Source organism: Megalops cyprinoides, chromosome 14, assembly GCF_013368585.1.
Source record: "Megalops cyprinoides isolate fMegCyp1 chromosome 14, fMegCyp1.pri, whole genome shotgun sequence".
NCBI lineage: Eukaryota > Metazoa > Chordata > Actinopteri > Elopiformes > Megalopidae > Megalops > Megalops cyprinoides.
The window spans coordinates 29,174,828-29,196,927 of NC_050596.1; the positions used below are offsets into that span (position 1 = coordinate 29,174,828).

At 46.1% G+C, this 22,100-nt stretch overlaps 2 protein-coding genes across 5 annotated transcripts; one reads left to right on the forward strand and one right to left on the reverse strand.

The window, feature by feature from the left end:
• The first annotated feature begins 36 nt into the window (after positions 1–36).
• scrn3 (secernin 3) lies at positions 37–6,031 on the forward strand. 3 transcript variants are annotated; one of them, XM_036545209.1, is made up of 8 exons: positions 37–216; positions 638–795; positions 945–1,126; positions 1,634–1,833; positions 2,322–2,534; positions 2,945–3,107; positions 3,983–4,163; positions 4,527–6,031. In XM_036545209.1, the coding sequence occupies exons 2-8, from the start codon at positions 640–642 to the stop codon at positions 4,686–4,688; spliced, it is 1,257 nt and encodes a 418-aa protein (XP_036401102.1). In that variant the 5' UTR covers positions 37–216; positions 638–639; the 3' UTR covers positions 4,689–6,031. The 3 variants fall into 3 exon arrangements, with proteins under 3 accessions (XP_036401102.1, XP_036401103.1, XP_036401104.1); XM_036545210.1 differs by having other exon boundaries at positions 37–127; XM_036545211.1 differs by having other exon boundaries at positions 3,983–4,197; positions 4,527–4,609.
• Positions 6,032–6,096: 65 nt separating this feature from the next.
• On the reverse strand, positions 6,097–21,824 carry gpr155a (G protein-coupled receptor 155a). 2 transcript variants are annotated; one of them, XM_036544632.1, is made up of 17 exons: positions 21,703–21,824; positions 20,933–21,084; positions 18,677–19,186; positions 16,614–17,013; positions 15,319–15,487; positions 15,002–15,157; positions 13,440–13,523; positions 13,109–13,229; positions 12,520–12,604; positions 12,339–12,429; positions 11,622–11,829; positions 11,047–11,136; positions 10,300–10,430; positions 9,548–9,643; positions 9,387–9,451; positions 8,900–9,037; positions 6,097–7,725 (listed from the first exon to the last, which is right to left on the reverse strand). In XM_036544632.1, exons 3-17 carry the CDS (start codon positions 19,089–19,091, stop codon positions 7,512–7,514), a joined length of 2,463 nt encoding a protein of 820 aa, XP_036400525.1. In that variant the 5' UTR covers positions 19,092–19,186; positions 20,933–21,084; positions 21,703–21,824; the 3' UTR covers positions 6,097–7,511. The 2 variants fall into 2 exon arrangements, with proteins under 2 accessions (XP_036400525.1, XP_036400526.1); XM_036544633.1 differs by having other exon boundaries at positions 7,645–7,778.
• Between the last annotated feature and the right edge of the window lie 276 nt (positions 21,825–22,100).

Sequence of the window (22,100 nt, forward strand, 5' to 3'; positions counted from 1 at the left end):
GCCTCAAAGTGACTTCAACGCAGCTCATAACAGAGAGTGACGTTCCAACGCTGTTCCAACACAAGTGTAATTGCTTGGTAGCTGTTTGGCATTTGTGAACTCTGGTCACATGAAGTGAAAGTAACAGGTGAGAGTTGACACGAAGCCGCTGTGAGCAGAACTCAAGTGTTCCATCTGTTATTGGACTGGCTATATCTTAAGACTGCCTGCATCCAGGTGACAGTTTAATAATATTTATAGCTGCTGTGTCTTGGCTGGCTTGGCGCTAGCTATGGCTACTAATGATCTCATTGGCTGGCCAAAAAAAGGCATAGTTCATTGCACTGGTACAGTAAAAACAAGTAATTCTTGCTAGCTGTTCATTCATATTCTTCTTGCTAACTGCCTCTGTTCATGAGTCATCTTAGCCAACTGTAATGGTGATAGCAGACATACAGTTTCCAGCTGCAATAAAAATTTAAAGCACTTGGCCTTTATCATATCAATAAGTGAGTCAGCTAACCATTCAATGTGTTTCCAGAGATTCAGGAGTATGCATACAGATTGTTATTAATAAACTCTGATGTAAGATATAGCATAACAGCTACTCCTGCCCGGTTTGTCAGTCTGACGGCAGCTGGCTTCTCTCTGTCTCCAGGAATGCTCCCCTCCTCGTGCGACACCTTTGTGGCTCTCCCTCCTTCAACAGCAGGGCAGCGTGTCATTTTCGGGAAGAACTCCGACAGGCCCTGCGATGAAGTCCAAGAGGTGGTGTACTTCCCCGCTGCAGACCATCAGGAGGGGGAGAAAGTGGAGGTGAGTGTGTGCTGGGCAGGGCTGGGTAAAAATCTGACCTCTCTGCCCTGTCAGTGGATACGTGAGAATGTCAGAGCTGTTAGCCTGCGCGCTGGCAGTGGAATGGATGTAAATGGATCTCGCTTTTTCATGTTGTTCTTCTGCCCAAGTGCACATACATCAAGATAGAGCAGGCCAGCCACACCTACGCCGTGGTGCTCAGCCGCCCGGCCTGGCTATGGGGAGCTGAAATGGGGGCCAATGAGCACCAGGTGTGCATCGGGAACGAAGCCGTGTGGGGCAGACAGGAAGTTGACGACCAGGAGGCTCTGCTGGGTATGGACCTGGTCAGGTGAGGTTTCATGGTCTGTGAAATGAACCCTGGGCCTCTCTTTCCCCACCCTGCGATGCTGAGCCAAATTTCACTATGTCTTATCAAATGGAAATATTTTGTGTGTAAAGCACACTATGTGATGGTTACACGATTGTCATTTAGCAGACGCTCTTATCCAGAGTGACTTACATCAGTGACAATCTTTACATATTATCCATTTATACAGCCAGATATTTACTGAGGCAATTTTGGGTTAAGTACCTTTTCCAAGGGTACAGCAGCAGTGCCCCAGCAGGGAATCGAACCAACAACCTTTCGGTTGCAAGTCCTGCTCCTTACGACTATGCTACACTGCCACCCCATCACTCCATCACTGTCTTATCAAATGGAAATACTTTGTGTGTAAAGCATGCTTAAAACCCCCTTTAAAAGTGTACACTTTGTGTAAAGGTGCAAAGACTTAGGGGGCCGTGTGTGTCACATGGGCAGAGGAAATGGCGTGTTGTGACTGTCCTGCTGTTTCAGACTTGGGCTGGAGAGGGCGGATACTGCCCAGAAGGCCGTGGATGTGATTGTGGAGCTGCTGGAGAGATATGGGCAGGGAGGGAACTGCATGGAGGACCAGAGCGGCTTCACCTACCACAACAGCTTCCTGATCTCAGACCGGACCGAGGCCTGGGTGCTAGAGACCTCTGGGAAATACTGGGCAGCAGAGAGAGTGGAAGGTAAACACTGCCCCTAGTGGAGAAGTGAAGTATTACCCAGATTAAATCTGTGAAAAAGAAAATGCAACCGTTCACAATGACAAACTAGGCACTTGAAGAATATTAATTGGATGAAGCTTATTTAGGCTGTACAGTTGAAATATGCTTCAGCATGTAAAACTAAATGTTTCCCTTGGTTTAATTTTCACACACCTTAATGGTAGTTAGGTAGGTAAACTGCTTAAACGTGTTCAGAGAATATCCACAGCTGCCTTTATTGACTGCACATTGATAAGCCTCGGTTTGATGTTGTAAGAACAAGACGCTGTTGCCAATCCAAAAGTAGACATACACAGTATCATTCCACTCGTGCTAATAAAATCAGCTGTTAGCTATCCTTGCTTTTTGGAAATGCATGTTTACTTATGCACTTTGGTCATGCCGTTTCAGAAGTCTTTTGACTGCTCCAGACTGAAACTTTTCCCTCTTTTGTGATGCTTTCATTCCAGAGGGATACCGTAATATCTCCAACCAGTACTCAATAACCACCAAGATAGACCGGGAACATCCGGAGATGAGAGAGTATGCCAGGAGTCAAGGCTGGTGGGACGGGAAGGCCGAGTTTAACTTCGCCGGGGTTTACTCCTACACGAACACTGCCAGGATTGAAGCCTCGGGCAGCCGATACTGTGAGGGCCGCAAACTGCTGAAGAAAAGCGAAGGTTACTGCCTTATTAAAGTTACCCTGCTGTGGTACAGAGAGATGAGGTTGGGTACAGCAAGCCTAAAATGGTGAATAAAATGTGTTGAAAAAAGAAATTTTGTTTGATAATCATGAAGTGAAAAATCACATCACATATCCAGAACTTTGGTCACTTTGGTTACTGTCAAGGGTGTCTACAGAACAGCATGCAGTATAATTAAATAAATCTCTAAATGTTAACAAAATGCCACTGTCTGTGTTTACTCAGCCTTTGAGCTTAACCACACACTGTCAAAAAGTGCTGAGTTGCATTTCTGAGCGCTCACATGAGTACAAACCAAGCTTTGGTTCTCTCAGCAGCTGTCTGAGTCACTGACAGTGACTCTCAGCAGCTGTCTGAGTCACTGACAGTGTCTCTCTGTTCGGCAGGACACATCACAGCTGAGACGATGATGGAGATCCTTAGGGACAAGGAGAGTGGCATCAACATGGAGGGGATGTTCATGACGACAGGGAGCATGGTGTCTGCCATACCCCGAGACCCCGGCCTGCCGGGGGTGCACTACTTCACCGCAACCCCAGACCCCGAGAGGTGACGGGACGCGTACAAAAAAGGGGTGTACAGGAGAGAATGCGCTTTAATCTCCCACTTGCCATGTCTCACGGTTCCCAATGTGCGGTAGACCAATTTTTCATCAGAATATCGGGTTCAGTGTTTTCTGCAACGGTGTATGTTGGCTCACTGTAGCTGCCATTAAATGCAGTATGGGAGTATACAGTATGCAATGCAGTATCAGAGACATACCTTCTCAGACTCTCTGATCAATCTTCTTCTTGGGGGCAACAGGTGTTCATTCATGGTTCATGGTACCTCCCCTATATTTGTATTATCCAATTATGCTATGAATGGTGTCCCACACAAACATGGGGAGTTCTCTTTTACACACCAGCATGCCCCTGTAGGTGAAGTTTGCATTAAACCAAACACATGATTGGCACGTGAACGGCAAACTCCACCCACTTACCTCAGTTACCACCACAAAAGTATGCCCACTATGAGAACACTCCTCTCAGTCTTCTCAGTCCTCCCCACTCTTGCTGCGTGAGAGCGACCCACACATACTTTAAGCTGGGATGAGACAAGCAAAGGTGAAAGAGTTAAGGTTTCGTTTTCTCCTGTTCTATATCCCTACATACCTCACAATTGCTTTGACAATGCACACTCTAATCTTTAAAAGAAAAAATACTAACGTCTCACTATCTGTGAAGCTAATTGCTTAACCCTTAAATTGCTTAATTGCTTAACCCTACTAACCCTACTTAACCCTACTACTAGCCTTTTTTGTAAGTTGCTCTGCGTAAGATCGTCAGCAAAATGAAAAAGCTAAATATACCGCAATGGACAGGGAGGATTGGGAAGCCATTTAAAGCTTCTGTGAGGACTAATCTGGCCTCCATCATCCCCAGGTCCGTTTTCAAGCCTTTCATCTTCGTGATGGACATCAAACAGCTGAAGATGACCTGCTCTCCCAGCTTCGGAGCAGATGACCCCGTGAAGAAGACACCCCGCTTCAAGAGCAAGCCGGACCGCAAGCACCCGCTGTTCCTGAAACACGAGGTGGTCGCTGCCATCATCGACAGCATGAAGGTAGACCCCAGCAACCGCCATCTTAGTTTATCCAGTGAGTTTCATTCACATGTTCAAGTTGTGCTGGACAATAAGATGTTAAAATCAGTTTTCAGGATTGTCCTGAAGCTGTGGAGGTTATTTTCCTAATCAGGAACAGGGGGTCAATCTGAAGCTCGAGAAAAAGGGGGTCAATCTGAGCCGGAATCAAAAAGGAAAAACTGGGTGACATTTATGGAGCCCGGTTCAAATTGTGGGTTGGGTCTGGGACAGAACCATTGGCCATTAAGTGGATACTAGATCTATGATTGTGTGATCAGGAGGCTGGGTGATGTATGGACATGCTGAGATGGCATGGCACTAACTTTGACTGTTACCCCACAGGAGAGGGGTAACAAGGTAATGCAGAACATGAGAGAGCTGGAGAAGAAGAAGATGGCCGAAATGGAGGAATATCTCAACAACGGCATAGCAGACCCTACTATGGTTGTACATCTCTTTTCAAACACCACCAAGGATGAGCTAGAGATGTACAAACAATTCTGAGCATGTAACAGGTAGGGTAGTACAGTACAACTTCAGAGGTATTTCTCCTGCCTGGTTTAATGCCTCTCTGTAAAGCACTATTTCTTAGTTGGTTGTTTGAAATGTATGCATACGGTTTTGTATGATCAGAGCACTGTCTTCCAGAGCAGCACATGGTTCCTTTCATGTAGTTTAACAGTTTAATTTTACAGAAGCGCTTTAAATATTAACTTACCAGTAGGAGATCTGAAGTCTGGATTACATTTCAAGTCAAAAGGATGCAGGTCAAAAATGAAACCCTTTCTGGTTTATGTTTTAATGGTTACACATTGAATTTAAATCATTTAATCAGGAGCAGTCTGAGAAGCTGATCTCAGTGTGGCTGCATCGTGAAAGGATTGTATTGTACTTTCTTGCAATCAGTCTCAAAAATTAAAATATCTTGTAAAGACACGGAGACAGACAGTGGTTCCCATTTTGTTTTTATTGCATATTATGGCATTGTTTAACATTAAAGTGCATACCTTTACATGAGGAGAGAATAACATGGTGTCAGTGCAATAAATACTGTTAAGCATCATAAGCCAAAACTTGGTTAAGCTTTAAAGCCAATGTAAATGATCCTTTTTTGTTGCACCCTTTCTACTGTTTGAACCTTTTCTTCCCAAATTAGACCTTAAGGCTTTGTCTCAGGCTGTACATTTCTATAGGGGTTTGCAGCAAGTCAGTTTACTAAGCCACAGTATACCCACCTTTACATTATCCTGATAAGCAATGTGGGTTCAATGACCTAAAAATAAGCTAAACACTCAACAAATTGAGACTGCCTCAAGAGTTCAGCTTGTACGATTCTTTGTGAAACGCCTGTCAAACAACCAAAATGTAGACTTGACCAGCCACAGGCTGCAAAACAGAAATGAGCCAGTGAGTTTTGTTTTCAAGTCACCGCAGGAGAGTAGTCATTTCAGTAGTGAGTTGAGACAACGGCCTCAGAAAGATGCTAAATGCTGCAAATTTATTATCCTTTTAGCTTCTGCAGAAAACTGACCACAGACAGAAAGTCGTTTGTTGGTGTGCGTCAGGGATGCTAAGAAATATATGATACATACATAAATGACGGGTGAACAGCCTAAAGTCTGAGCACACTCTTTTCTGGACCCTGTGCACTCTGGATTTCCAACGGTATTCAGAACATCACCAGCAAAAAAAAAAAGCTCATATGCTTTGTACTTCAGTCATGTCATGATGCACCTTTTAGGTAAACACTCACACCTTGAATGGTGACCCATATGGCTTACGGAGTATGTTTTCCTTTGAATGTCAAATAAAATTTCTTTGAATTCCATTTTGAAATAAACACAACCCTCAAGCACATGTGGAGTCAATGTGCTGAAATGCATATGACAAACTTAATACACTGTACCGAACAAACACTGTCAGAGATAACAGGCTTTTTTTTAACACTTGAACAATAAAATCACTGTTTTGATAATAGTTATTCTGATGAACACGTTACATACTTAACTCATGCTGTATTTATAAAAAACCCAGCTGCCTGAATTCACCATCGCTGGCAAAAAAGTGCAAATGAAATGCTGAACGCACATCAGAATTCTGTTCCGAGTCACATCTTAAAGGATGTCCAGTGTCATGATGTCAGTTGTAGCCTTGACCTCTTTGACCTCTCTTACACAACGCAGACCACTCAGCTGTGAGGCCCTTCACGAGGTTCTCTCAGCTGTGAGTGCCTGGCGCTTCCTGAGGTTTGAAAGTATTATTTTTGAACTTGAGGGAAGTGAAACTTGAAGCACAAGAATAACACGACTGCAGCTGAACGGCGGAGGAAATGCCCTTTGCAACACAACAGACATGAGTGTTTTTAAAGAGGCCTTGAACAAAATCTGCTCTGATTACCAGTTCTTTCGAGTATCACACAGCGGGAGCTGAAATGCATTTTTTAACAGATCTGGGCTCAGCTTGAATTAGTGATGGCGGTTATGGATGAATTCTGATCCAAACTACAATTACAAAAGGGTTACTAAATGAAAGCATCCACCAACATATGTGATATGTACTTAACTCAAAACTCCACATCTTATGGAATGCCCTCTAGTCAAAGTGATTCTTAGCATAGTCTTAGCATCACATATGTTAACCTTTATGGAAGTGTAGCTGGTGAAGTAGGTCACTGTTTAATTAAACTGCTGAGGCCGAGGGCTCCATGCGAATCCCCTGTGGCACAGGCCTCTCGACTGTGGAAGACAGGCGTTTCGTCAGACAGCTCCTCCCTCACGCAGAGAGCGGTAGAGAGATTGTGCTCTGGAAGACGTTTGGTCTGTCTTGCACGGCAGTCCAAAAGACAGGGCCCTGAAAGCACAACTCTCAGGGAGTGCGTCTTTCACTCAGACCAAAGGGAATCTGCGAGATTGTCATTTACTGAACCTAAAAAAATGAGTCACAATAATGTGACTTGTCATCTTTAATGCTGGGACGCCCTGTACCCTAAGGTCCAGTGAACACTCTCCAGGTACTCAGTGCAGTCTGCTTAGTGGCCTCACTGCCGTATAAAGTCCACCCTGGGCGATACGGGCGCCGCCCATGAGTTCATATTCATGTGCGTCGCTGGTCTTGCATCTAATCCCCAGAGTCGCAGGAAGAAAGCAGCAGGTGTGTGTGTTAGACCCTCTTTCGTTCTAACTGTAAGTAAACACTGTATTCTAATGCGCAAGGCAGGGTTAGTCATGTCCAGAAGCAGCTGGTGCCTTTAAAAATCACCTCTGGCTGGAGGTGGTGATCCGCTGCTCCCCAAAGCGCCCGGGACCCCGCAGCGCTCCCGCCGTCCCCCTACCGCTCCGGCCTGCCGCCGTCGGCGAAGCGGTAGTACAGGCCGTCGTCCCGGAAATCCAAGTCGTGGCCAATGTGGCGGAGCACCCCGCCCTCCGCCAGCTGTGTCCCGTACAGCTCGGCCTCGCCCCTGTCCCGCGCCAGGCCCGCGCGCAGCAGCCAGTCCACCAGCTCGCTGCCCAGGAAGGTGCCCACCACGGTCCTCTCCCCACACCTGCGTGTCAGAGGAAGGATTCACCCACCTGGCCTGCTAAGCCAGCGCCAGAGCTGTCAGGTGGAGAGGGAAGAAAGACAAGGAGGGAGGGAGAGAAAGCGGGGAAGAGCACAGGTCGGAAAGGCAGGCACACCACCAGAGGCCGGAAAGCATAAGCAAAGCTCAGGGGAGTGCAGGCATTCGAAAGCGCACTGATGCTTTGGTCACCAGCGTCACACCATTCAGTTAACTTTCATTTGGTGTAGCAGCCTCTGCAGTGAGACTGTCACAGAGCATTTCACAGTGCGGCATTTCTGGAGGGAATTACAAAGTGAGACTCAACTGAAAACACCGAAAAAGGGACTCCTCGTCCCTTCGTAATAGGCAATCGAGATATACTTGAAATATGTGAGAGAGGGTATGTACAGGAGTCGTTCAGTCACAGTCAGGCAGAGAGTGAAGACGTGGGGTTCAGGAAGTCTGTTTCTGTTCTCATGGCTGGGGATGTATGGCCAGGAGAAGAGACAGAATCAAATGGCATGGTGTGATACACTGCAATTTTTTTGAAATTAATATTGACACATGAATTTCGATCAGATTGGTCCAAGTTCTGTGCTATGGTATGGACTTTGGTACTATGGTAAGCATACAGGGAGAAAGGATCCACAAAGATAGCTGATCTAAACTACTAAGGGATTTAAGGGATTTAAAGGAGATCTAAAGCACTATGGGATTTAGGTAAATTCAGCCTTTTAGGGAAATAAAAGGTACAGAATTTGAAATAGCTTGGAACAGAGCAAACAACAGCACATACACATACATATCATACTGCTACATTTACAGTCATGTAACACTGGCATGACAGTGTGAAAAATTGCCTCCCTCTTTGCACAAAAGGCTCAAGTGTGTACTGTTGGAACAAGCGGTTATCGGGGCACATCAGCATCGATGAGACATGGGCATATATTGTGTGCAGAGAGAAAAACAATTGAGCCAAACCCAAGCATACCCATGCGTATTAGAATAAAAGTTATTCTGTGGTTAATGAGACAATCGAGCTGTCCCGCAGGCAGAGAGAGAAGGAGGAGAACCACTGTTTGATTTTACTCCACAGTGCAGGATTGCTACACACTACACAGATAGGCGCTAACTGAAAACCCTCTGCAACGGCGGCTGGCTCAGAAACGTGCTTCACCTCCTCTTCTTCACGATGTCCTGCACACACTGGTCCTTGTGGTAGCGGACGAACTGCGTGCAGGTGAGCCGGATCTCCTCCGACACCGCGGCCTGGGGCTCCTCCGCCCGCTCCCTGCCGTGCCACAGACTGGCCAGCCTGGAGAACATCAGAGCAACGACCACGTTAGGGCCTCAGTGAGAACCTGGGGATCTTACTGCATGACCTTACTTAGTATCTGAGTCTTACTGAAGGCCTTTTTTAGTACTGAGTCTTACTGAAAGACCATATTTCTAACCTTAGTCGTATTGCGAAACTTTACTTAATGCCACAGTCTTACGGGTGTTACTTCATATTCTGAAAAATATATAAATTTTTCGGAAAACTTTTCACAAAGGATTATCAGGTCATCAGAGGCCATTTGCGCTTCTAAAACTGCAGTGGCTTCACTTGTAACCCTAAGTGCTAAAAACTGTAACCCCCCGAAAATACAATGGAAGACGCTTACCTCTTTTTGAATGGGAGGATGATCAAGTGCTTATCCAGCCCAAAAATCCCAAATGAAATAAAGCCCTGAGGAACAGACACTTGGGTGTTACATCGACCTGTACAGGCAAAAGCTCCAGCGTGGGGGTGTTTCCTATCAGGATTGAGTTCCAGGAGACATACCTGTCCAAAATTGGCAACAACACAGAAGAACTGCAGCTCCAAGTAAAGCCTCCCTGGGACGCTGTTAAACAGCCACCACAGGCAGCTGGACAGGTTCTGAAACAGAGCAAACAGGGGGTTGAGAGAGACGAAACGGCTCTCACCACAACACCCACAGCACTCACACACTGCCTCTGCTGCACACAGCTGTCACTGAAGGGAAACAAGCCGTGTGCATGTTACCAGAAAAAAACACGTCTTAGTCTTAAAGGCGTGATCAACTAGGATATTATTAACACCATGGTGACTGTGCATTAGGGTGCAATATATCCCACTGCACTAGCTTGTGATGCCATGAAGAAGTCTCTGTATGTGACTATAAAACTGCCATAATGTCAAGGTAGAAAACAGATGCTGGATGAAAAATGTGTGTAAATAAGAGACAATGCCTACAGACACCTTATGTTTTGTCCTATTCTAAAACCATTGTTTTTCCCCCAAAAGGTGTTCAGGAACAGTTTTTAACCGGTTTGACCCTGCCAACTGAAGCCAGGGGCCAGAATACCTCAGGACCTTGAGTAACATGCTTGTAAAATAACGCAAAACCCCAAGGCAAAGACGTGGTCCTCTATTTTGTCTCAAAAATACACTGAAGCCCTAGGTTTTACGCACATAACACTAGATGGGTGACTAAGGAGTAGGTGAAAACCGAAATCCGCTTCCATTGTTAGGTTCACCCTGGGAATTGTGGGTAAGTAGATGGTGTGACTCACGGCCAGCAGGCTGACGGTGAGAAGCAGGCAGAGCAGCACATGCCGGGCCACCTGTCTGTCGGCCCCCTGCCGCAGCTCCTCTTCTTGGGCCAGCAGGCAGCTAGGGGACTCGCAGTGCGCCCCACACTGGCCTGGAGGAGAAACAACAGGGACAATACTCACTGACTCACTGCTCATGCAAAACACAGAGACATAGCTGGTACACCTGATAAGTCAGGCAAAGTCCACTTCTGGACCAAGGATATCAAATTAGACATGATAGAGGAAGCTGTTTTGAAGGAAACAACTGATACTGCAATCTAAACAGCTAAATGTTCACATTTTCAGAACAAAGTATTGAAATGGGTAAATAATTCACCCGGACACACCTTTGGCAGGACTTCCACTGAGTATAGAAAATTACTGATTGTACACTGCGTCATCTCTCTGGGAGTGCGTCTCATTAACAGGGTCAGTAACAGAACTCACACCTGTTGCAAAACCAGCTTACTGGCTGAGGTTCAAGGAACAAAGTGTGAGAACATAGCTCTTTTAATACGTACTTGAGCTAGAGAAAGATTTGCTAAAGATACACCTCAGGTGACAAGTCGTGTTTTAAATAAGAGACAGAACACAGGGCAAATGCTGAAACAGAAGTCAGGACAGTAAATACGACTGATAACGCTCCCCATTACAGGCAACACCACAGGATAACACAGGATGAAGTGAATGTTAGGTGACTCAGCGGCCTCGGCTGCGGCACGGTACCTGGCTGCACGGGTGATGTGTTGTTCATGTGGGTGCTGACGATCATGTCGGGCATGGGCTCAGCTTGACCACAGTCACACATATGGCACTCTGAACACAGCCGAACACAAGGACCGCACTCGTTAAGAGAAATACACAAACAAAATGACCAAAAAATACACTGCATGCAACACATTAACTATAAATGATATAAATGAATCTTCTGCTGGATTAGAGCTGCATGTAGATTGTAAATATAAATGGAGACCACATGGACAGATGTTCAACCCAGCAGTATCTCAACAGCTCATGCAATGTGGTGGAAGCCATTTTAAAGCCATTTTAAAAAGCCCCGAGGGAGAACAGTGTTCCTCCGGGATCTAGGATCAGCTTAAAGTATTACATGGACATCTGAACCTTAGGAATCCCAAATTCCAAAACCCCCTCGTGAGGGCTCTGCTGCTAGAGATAAAGGGCCAAGGCTCTACAGCAGGGGATTGGCTGGGACACAGCAGGGTGGAGTCGTGGCCTGTCCTGCCCGGGGAAAACAGTGTGTGCGTTCAGTGACCCCTCCACACATCTGGGAGCTGGCGTACCTGTATTAATGCTGCCCGCCGGGGGAGCCGGCTCCAGTGTGGCCTGGCTCTCTGAGTCACTCCGGGGCCTCGGGTCCTCGCCGGTGCCCGAGACGGAGCCCTGCTCCAGGGCCTGGTAGCTGGAGTCCTGGGTCCCCCGGCTGAGGCCCATCAGAGAGCTACCTCCCAGGACGATGCTGCAGGCCAGCACCACCGTGGTAGTGATGATCTGAGGAGAGAGAGGCGCACACAACTACAATCATCTGATCCACCCCCCCTAAATCCCCCTCTAGAAAGGCAGCTCCAGCATGTAAGGAATGAGTTCAGGCTATTCTGGTCAGAGCCCGTCCAGGCTGAGAGGCACTCGCAATCTGTGCCAGACAGCGCAAGGGCCTGACCTCCGTTTTGACAGCAGGCAAATAGCAAGCAGCCACAAAGCAGTCTGCTTTACTATTTATTTTTAACAAAAATATTTTATGTATTTTATTTCATTGTTTATTTTAAACAAAATGTATTCATATGAAATAATTTATAATAATACTAATATCATGTTTGTTTGACTCCATCTGCCCTGTTCCTAATGTCTGGTTTGATTCAAATTTGTTTGTTCTCTCTTTAGCAGCTAAAGGTAGTATGAATATGAATCCCTGTCTGGATGAAACTCTAACGCAGCCCTTTGATCTCAGCGGGAATTCAAGTGAAGCGTGGTATCTGCTTTTCTTCCTCGCCGTGTCTCACCTGGGGTCTTCCGTAGAAGAAGGCGGAGTCAACGTTATCAGTCATCTTCTCCCCAGCGATGAGGAGGATTCCCACACAAAGGGCGGGGATTCTGGGAAAATTCCAGAAGAGGACGCAGTTAGCGGAATGACTCTGCCTCCCTGTTAACCGGGCAACCCTCGAGGGACAGAACAGGACTTACCCCCAGCCCACGATCACGAAGATCCCCGGCCGAACCTTCAGCTCATCATCCTTCTTCATCAGCAGCAGGGAGAGGGCGATCAGGCCTGAAACAACCAGAGCAGCTCCTCTCTGACACACGCATGCCATTTCACAATGTCATACCCGCATCAATTGCACACACTCACACACACACACACACACACATACACACACACATACACACACACTCTATACATACACACACACACACACACACACACACACACACACACACATACACACACATACACACACATACACACACATACACACACCTTTCCAGGCTGGGCCACCCAATGATTTCATTACTTTACTGTCATTTAGCAGACGCTCTTATCCAGAGCAACTTGCACAGGTTACAATTTTACACATTATCCACTTACACAGCTGGATATTTAACTGAGACAGTTGTGGGTTAAGCACCTTGCCTAAGGGTGTAACGGCATTGTGCCAGTGGGGAATCGAACTGGCAACCTTTTGGCTGCAAGCCCTACTCATTACCACACCGCAGTCCAAATGATATCGTGTGAGAATGAAAACTGAAAGGTGAAAGTGAGCAAGCGGCTTACCCGTCCACACGTAGGTGCTGTAGAGTGAGGCGTAGAGGAGAGCAAAGGTAAACACCTGGCCCACGAAATTGTCCTGCGTCACGATGAAGTACCACAGGATCATACCCACGCAAACCAGAAACTAGAGGAGCAGACAGGTAAACTGTTTAGAAAAATGGGGCTTGGGAAACCGTCAGGACTGTGACATTGAAGTTTGCTCATTTAACTGGTGTGTAGAGCTTATGAATCTCTTCCATGCTTACACTTCCTGGTTAGTGTCAATGCAGAGAGTAGAATGGCATGCTGTGGGGCCTATTCTAATACAAGACTTGAATTAGTTTCATTATCTTGCCTGGGCCAGGAACAGGTTCATGGTGAGCATGTGTGGGAGTCTCCTGAATTTCTTGCTCAGCAGCATGACGCTGACAGTCCACACCTGCGACACACCCAGACAATTACATTACATTACATTACATGCATTTAGCAGATGCTCTTCTCCAGAGCGACTGTCATCACAACACAACATAAGTGTATCCATTAAAATTTAAATGAGCAACAGTGTCAGACCAGGCTCACAACACTCCCAGACCAGTGAGCGTAACACTACTAAAGCCCTACAAGTTAACTTGTGCACTCCGACAAAAGCCAACTATACTACGATACAGCAGTCCCTAGAACACAAATTCGTAATACATCATAACACTACACATAAAATGAACATCAAACGCAAGAAGCAGCAGGTGTTGGGGGTGGGGATGGAAGTGGAATGTCGCACTGCTGGGAGCTGACTGCACAGCTCATTCATGAATGCACTGAAACCAGCCTGGCGACTTTTCCAACTGTTTCAAAACTCACCCAGGTAGACAAGGATGTTATTCATCTTGGAAAAGCTACACTGAAGCCATAGGCTAATATGTATACCTAATAATGAGATGCACAGTCTTCCACCAGAGACATGGGACAGTGATACGGGTTAATGATGGGAAATGGGGTGATTTGAGCCCACTCGTGTCATCAGATGATTGTGACTGGGAGCCAGAGAAGCAGGACAAACTGGCTGTGTTTCATTGGGGGTAGAGGTGGGTGTGCTGTCAGGGAATGTCTGTGTTTCACTATGGGTAGCAGTGGGTGTGCTGTCAGGGGGTTGCTCGCATGACTACACTCATGAAGAGGTAGGTCTTCATATGCGTCTCTGATGAGTTCAGTCATTTTCTGGTATCAGTGCTGGACTGAATGTTAAAGGTCGCATCACACCACTGAACAGATGGAAGTGCCACTGTGATCCGGAAATCTTCCTGTCTCACTTTGCACCAGACAGTTCCACCCAAACCCAAGCAGTAAAGGTCGGTTACATCATTCCTGCCTACCCCAAACAGACTGGCCCTGCCACACTGCCACAGCCCATAGCACAGTGTCATTCACTGTTCAGTGTGGATGTTTCATCATCGCTGCATTCCTTGTTCCCTCAGAAACCGAAACCATTGTCCCCTGTGATGACTGTAATCTGGATACATCACCACAGCTCTTCCACTGAGAACAGTGATATTGACAGACGCTGGTGAAATAGGCAGACATGAGTGCGCCTTCATTAAGCTCTGTGCTTTACGCTAAGGTTTAAATCCAATCAGGGTGGAACCTAAAAAACACACAAAGGCCAGCTTAGCTTGTTTGTAGAGACCCCAGAACAGGAAGAGCTATCATGTGTTATCAGTGACTCAATGATCAAAACCAGTCAGCCTGTACTGCTGTGGAGGGCAAAGTCTTTTGATTGGTTAATACGACTTGATGACTGATAACACAGAGACTCCAGTGATTACGTTTTTTTTGGAGACCTTCTCTCCCATCACTGCTTGCTTGTAGTTTTCACAATTAAAAAAAAAAAAAGAACAAATGAGGGTTGAAAAAAGGCCTCACCAGAGCCACCAAGCTGATGATGCTTATGTTGAAGCTGACGTTCTGCAGCGCGGCCATCAGGGGCTTGGGGTCCATCCCCGGGATCGTCAGCAGCCAGGCGGAAACGTACATGATCGGGGCGGAGAGAAACGTGCTTATCACCATTCCCGAGGTGACCTGCAGGGGGAGCAATTTCACACCGGTTACACTCCCTCACACAACACGAGGACAGTGAGAAGACAAACACGACACTGAGAAGCAGGGCTGTGAGAGCCACAGACTGGGAACCATGTCCCTTTCTTCTCCCCCGACTCCGCCCGCCTCCGCCCGCCCCTCACCACTTGGATCTCCATGTTGTAGTGGGCGGCGTAGATGGCCACGCTGGGCGCCGTGGGGAAGACCCCGTACAGGAAGGCATAGTTGGACAGGCTGCTGTGGTTGGGGGAGCCGCTGTGAGGCCTGTCCAACAGCTCCACCATGTCCCGGCAGATCAGCGGCATCACCAGCCTGAGGACAGACAGAGGACAGAGCGCCCCGCCAATGCGTGAGACCCCGAAACTCCCGCATTACCCTCGAACCTCCACACGTTAGACCCTCAATGAGGGCGGGTGGCATCCCGTCCCCTAACTTACAGCCATGATTTACTTTACACTTCAAAGGCCCCGATAAAAGGGAAATGTGACAGAATGTGCAGGACGAGAACACTTACACAATGTTAACCCGCCGCAATACTGAGCTTAAACAAAAAGCCAACGCCTGTACTTAACTCCTTCCATAAAACTGGCACGCAAAACACTCTTGGTCTTATCTTTGGCCGCTTGAGTCAAAACAAATCTGATCTGTAGGGCTTTGTGTGTGTCAGTGGTTATTGCCAAAATGTTTCACAAGGACACTCATAGTCAGCACTGGTTTCCTCACAGTCCTTGAACAAACAAAAATTGATATTCTAGTGTCCCGTGTGCATAGGTCATACAGAAAGAATGAGACTTGTTGTGTAACTCAATATTTTGCTATATTGTAAGACCTTCCAACAAGTCGTGTTGACTAATACAGACATGCTATATGAGACATGTTTTTACCTTACAGGCCCAGACCTGTATGTTGTTGAGGACTGTATAATTAGAGTTAAGTATACTCTTAATGTTAGATTACAAGCAAAAGGTTGCTGAGGGGACCCCCATATCAGCACAAATTATTGGCTGAAGCCATTCACAGAGTGATACGCAGATATTTGTTTCCACAAATGGTGACAGACCACAGATTACTATTACTACTTCACTTGTCCAGGACAGTCTCACTGTCTGGAAATCAATCCTTCACACATAGTAGCTGAATTTTCACTCGTGCCCCAGCTATACGAATAGGACTTTTACTCATAACCCTCTAGTAACCAGCGGCTGTGGTCATGAGTTGGGTGTTCTGTCCGCTACTTTACCCATTTGGCTGTGCAGTGCATGCTCGACTTCACTCTTTATCTGCCCTCTCCCAAACGCCAGCAGCCAGCTCTGCAGAGAACGTCAGCCCTCTTTTTCAGACAGAGGACTTTTTAATAATGGTCATACAGCCTTACTTTGACAGAGAGGGAAATTCTGTGTTTGAGGACGGCACCGTCCACCCGCAGGGCTGTACTCACAGCTTGGCCGTGATGAGCAGAATCAGCGCCACCACGGTGGACCGGGTCAGCTTCCCCAGCTGGCCCACCATGGTCAGGCCCAGGTAGAAGAGCGCCGCCCCGCCGAAGGAGTTGGCCAGGCCGTCCACGAACTCGCCCATGAAAACGGGCACCTTCTGGCCCAGCAGGAAGTGCGAGGCGATGCCCACGATCACCATGAAGACGATGGGGTTCTTCAGCACCTGCAGGCCCACCAGGCCCACGATCTGCAGCTTGCTCCGCTGCCGGTCCCGGTTCTCCCGCCACTTCTGGACCTCGCAGAGGGCGAACCCGATCGGGTTCAGGAGCATCAGAGACACCGGCGCCACCAGGTAGATGTACTGCAGGTACTCAGGGTAGGTGTTTCTGTACAGGGCCTCAACTGTAAGCAGGGGACAGGTTACACTTTTAATGGGACAAAGCCAACAAGAACATTGTATAATCAGTGTCTTTATGTACATGTACATGCGTTCTCATGTATCAATTGTGTAAATTTGTTCTCACATGTTCTCATGGACAACCCATGTCACTCCATAGTAGAGTAAACGAGTAAAAACAGCTATTAGTGGAAATTATGCAGGAGTGCGTAGCACAATGTTCTAACACTAAAATACAGATGAACAAAATTCCAAAAGATGCACAGCCTTTTGTACAGTGATTCATTCCCATTTTTAGTTTCATGCAAGAGTCGTAACAGATACGTTTTGCAAACTTAATAGGTCGAGACTTGCTCACACTTAAAAAACACTGTTACCCACTCAACAATGACCTTACGTTAACAAGCTTCTGTTGAATTATTGAGTGAGTCATTTAACGTGACACCAGCCTTTCCCTGGTATGTTTACAAGGCTGTGAGCCCCTCTGTCTCTTTTTTTTTTTTGCAAATACACATTCACCTGGGACTTCTGGACATGCTACGTCCAAGAAATAAGAGTGATTCAATTTTCAAAAAAAAATCTTTTCTCCCCTTTTTGCAAAGTTAAGAAAGAATAATTACAACAAGGCACCTTCTAAAATCAAAACTAAAATTCTTCAGTGGCTAGCTGGTCACCTGAAGTATCCTTGATACTCATATACTCATAGTATAAAATGACTGCAGGACTTCATGAACTGCGACAGCTATGCACTACTGTCTGAAACCTAATGATGGATGTTTGAGGAAGCCCTCTGAAATAGAGTACCTGAAACTTATTCTTAGACACAGACATCAAGTAACCAAACAAGCTGGCAAAAGGATTACTTTCTCAAACTGAAAGCTGCACCACTTCCTCTAATTGTGTACCATGAGTCTAGGTGGGGAAACCTGCCTGGGAAAGTCCAACACAAAGGCAGAAATTTCCCAATCAATACAGGGTGAGACAAGCAGGGCTGGTTTCAGCTCCTTTAAGGGATGTAATGTAACTACCATGCTTCCCAATGAAGCACAATAGTTACACTGCATTATAGGTAGCAGACACTCTTATCCAGAGCAACTCACACAGTTTACATATAATCCATTTATACAGCTCAAAATTTACTGAAGTTAATTCATGCTAAATGCTAATAATACTGGTAGCACCAAAAGGCTCAATTCACTTTGTAGCAACTCACATAGTTTACACATCATTCTTTCATACAGCTGAATATTTACGGCAGTAAATTGAGGCTAAGTGCCTCGCTCAAGGGCAACCTGCTCAGCCGATGCCACAAATTGTTGCCATGGGTTGAAACGCTTGGTGGTGGACCAGGTGTGAGTGCAGGTGAGTCCGCCCCACCCAAGATAAAGAGATTACATTATTATATTACTGGTGTTTTAGCAAACGGTTTTATCAAGAGCGACTTACATAGGTTCCAATTTTTTGCATGTTACTGATTTATACAGCTGGATGTTTACTGAGGCCAATCTGGGTTAAGTACTTTACCCAAGCATACAGCAGCAGTGCTCCAGTGGGGAATTGAAGCAGCAAACTTTCCGCAAACGTTACGTGCTCCTTACCACTATGCTACACTGCCACAGGCGATTAGCAGACGCTCTTAAGAGATGGGTAGGAGGGAAGGGTACTCACCGATGGGGTACCCCAGGGCAAAGTCGTTGCTCTGCGTGGCGAAGATGGCGAACAGCCCGGCCTTGCTGAGGCGGCTCTCGGGCCCGGCCACCAGCAGCGTCAGCACGCACACGATGGCGAACACCGCCACCTTGGCCACCAGGATGCTCCACAGGAAGGACCAGACCACGTTGCCGAAGTCCAACAGCACCATGTTCTTGAAGAGCAAGGCCGGCAGGGCGAACTTGGACACGAAGTTGCCCAGCCCCTTGGCCTGCGCGGGCGTGATGACGCCGCCCCGCCCCGCCGCGTAGCCGCACAGGATAATGCCGAAGCACTCGAGCAGCGCCGGGAAGAGCCGGTCGATTGACATCGCCGGCGCCGAGGGCTCGGCGGACACGTTTTGCCCAAACCGGACCGCGAAAACGGCGTCCATGGCGACCAGGAGCGCAGGCGCCCTCACAGATCAACTACAGGAGCAGAGAGCTACTGCCCAGTCGCTGGCACAAACCATGGCAGCATTACTAACCTCTGCAATATAAAATCAGGAAGGAAGGAAAGCAAATAAGCAAAGGAGGGAGGAAGGAGGAAGCAAATAAGCTTTCATTTCTTTTTAATTCCCCTTAAATGAGTCACCTTTTAAACCACAATAAAGAATTACACAGATCCATGACAGAGTTCTTCAATAGCATACAAATGTCACAGGATTTATTATACTCTAATAATGAGTGACATGAATAATCTTGACGGGGAACTGCATGATGTGGAGCAATATTAACATAAATACAAGGGCTGGATGGTTATAGATTTCGCATGTATTGCATCTTTGAAAATACTGGTACAACTGAACCATAAATGTTAAACATTACATATTGCCTGCACAGACAGTTGTTCTGCAAAATTCAGATGCAAAGCTGTGCTCATCTCGGTTTATATGGAGTATAAAAACACCTGTTGTAGAACTGTAAGTATTCTACAACAGGTTTGTAAAAAAGGGTCCACAGAATCTGGAAGTTAGGTTTTGCTCAAAATAAATCCGTAAAATAATAACAGAGAGCTGCCGTTTATATCTCTATCGTGCCATGACCAAAATGTGAATTATATCTATGATAATGACAAACTGTGTCATTTTTAGACTTTGTGGTAGTGTACGAATGTTACATAATATCATTCCAACTCTCGTTATTTGGCGTGCGCTTGACACTGTCCCTCGTTCTCTCGTTGCCAAGCGATTGCATTTTTTTTCCAGCAGAGGATGTGTACACCTGTCTATCTTAAAGGCAACAAACCATTATCAAGGAAGAGTATACTGCAATACCCTATTTTGGCTACGGGTGCATCTGATGCGGTTGCTCTGTCATTTTCCGTTTCCTTCAGCTTTCAGCACATCGGGAGGCTTGTTTACGCCCTCTCCGGCTACTTCAAGTACAGTCAAATAATGCTGTCCGGTATGTAGTGGGCGAACCACATGTCAGAACTAGACCTGCAAGCCGATCAGGTCTAACTTGCAACATCAACTTGCCAAATACTAGAAGAGGCAGTCAACTTTCAGCCTACAACAGCAATTCGTTCGTGGTCGTTTCTTGGTTACTTAGCTAAAGTTAGCTACATACTGTACCTTAAAATAGAAAATAAAAAATTACAGAATTTGTGTTTTGAAGTCAAGGGTAGTTAATGCAACTACACATGATGTTCCCACTAGGGTAAGAAAACTGCTCTAGCTTGCTACGTTCTATGTCTTATTAGCTAACTAATTCTCAGTCTCACACACAGCAAAGTAGGTATGACAGCTAGCTAAATTTGTTGACGTATGGCCACCAGTGTTTCAGTATCAGCATGTTAGCTTGCTGCCTGAATGAAACAACCAATCGGTGAGCTAGCATTAGTTCCTTTAGCTTTTAGTCCAGGTACAAGAAGCTAGCTATACCCATAAGTCCTTAACTCTTCTTCTTGGAAGGAAAAGAATGCCATTTTAACGTTCTGGTAATGCCAACGTTAGCTAGCTGTACATTTATTCATGTGGCGATCAGCTTTAAAATGGCTATGTTAAACTCTTCTCGCTGCCGAGCTGACATGAGTCTATGTGAAAGAGAAAGCTTTTCGAGAATTGCTTTAGAATTCTAGAATCTAGAATTTAGAATCTGGCTAACCGTGGGGCGTCTACGCTACCTAGCTAGCCTATATATGGTTTAGCATGAAAGTTATACGATGACAAGCTAACGTCGAGTGATCAAACGTGTATTTATTATATAACATTACGTTGGGGAGCCAACTCACCTCTCAGCTTTCACGATGAACACGTTGGAGTGATGCTGTCGACTGACTAGCTCGCAAGCCACACGTTGAGCGTCTCGCTGGGGTTTTTTGGTGTGGTAACGTTACAGCTGCGCCAATGGATAGGCTGTATTGGGCGGGGAAATTCTGCCGATCTGTACGTCAGTGGGAGAAAAACAACGTGCTGTGGCTTTCTCTCAGCGTGGTCCGAGAAGATAATTGTGTTAATAATATGTGTCAAATTATTACTGATTATGTCAACAATCGCTTGCACCAGACAGTTTTTGCGTTGCTCTAGATACTGCCATTCCCCATATCACACATTTCTGGTACTTACAGTATTTTCTTACACAGTACACCTCTAGCTAATAAGTCACATTTCCGAAACGAAATATCTAACGTAGCCTAATATTTAAAATGCTCATTTACGACAAAATATTCAAAATGGTCGCTAGCTATCTCTGGTTTGACATTATAGCAGTGGCGCTGCCATAGAATTTCCTAGCTAACGTAGCGCTAGCCTGTAATGCAATTTTGCACTCTCTTTAATAGTTAAAGCTGTAACGTTACATACACGTTAATATACGTTAATATTTAGCCATTGCAGTAAATGCATTGCGTCATGTTTCCAAACAGGGTATTTCTACCTACTACGGTGAGATGAGTACTAGCTTCCTGTCAGGTGGGTGGTCTAGCATTACTGGGTATCAAATCAAAATTATATTCTCATTTTAATTTCTTAAATCACAGCTATAATTTGGTATGGTTGTTACCTCCAGCGTTTGTCCTTCAATGGCACCTCCGGTTACGGCTGCTGAATCAGTTTGAACCGCCTGTGCCTCTTTGATATCGCTCCCGTGTCGTGGGTTACGACATCCCGAGTTCCATAATATCGCCATTTCAGCAACGACCAGTAGAAGGGGCTATTGCGCGCTATTGTCGATAATAACCGTCATTTGAACAGAAGTGGTCATGAGTACATGCTTCCACGGGAACATTGCGTTCGCATCCTTAGGAGCGGAGTTAGAAAACACACATTCCCGGATGTTACAGACTTTGTTTTTATTTGGAAACCCCAATCTGGCAAAAAATACATGAAACATAAAATATTTGGAATCTTACACAAAAAAACATTTTGGTGTGAAAAACAAGTGAGACATGATAAAAAAGT

Excerpts from the sequence above, each read along its gene's own strand:
- gpr155a (XM_036544632.1), bottom strand. The coding sequence starts at position 19,091 with ATGGACGCCGTTTTCGCGGTCCGGTTTGGGCAAAACGTGTCCGCCGAG. Across the intron at positions 13,524-15,001 it reads TCATCAGCTTGGTGGCTCTG|GTGTGGACTGTCAGCGTCAT; the intron begins GTGAGGCCTTTT and ends GGTGTGTCGCAG. Across the intron at positions 9,644-10,299 it reads TCACCGTCAGCCTGCTGGCC|AACCTGTCCAGCTGCCTGTG; the intron begins GTGAGTCACACC and ends GCTCTGTTTCAG.
- scrn3 (XM_036545209.1), top strand. The coding sequence starts at position 640 with ATGCTCCCCTCCTCGTGCGACACCTTTGTGGCTCTCCCTCCTTCAACA. Across the intron at positions 1,834-2,321 it reads GGCAGCAGAGAGAGTGGAAG|AGGGATACCGTAATATCTCC; the intron begins GTAAACACTGCC and ends CTTTCATTCCAG. Across the intron at positions 4,164-4,526 it reads CCATCATCGACAGCATGAAG|GAGAGGGGTAACAAGGTAAT; the intron begins GTAGACCCCAGC and ends GTTACCCCACAG.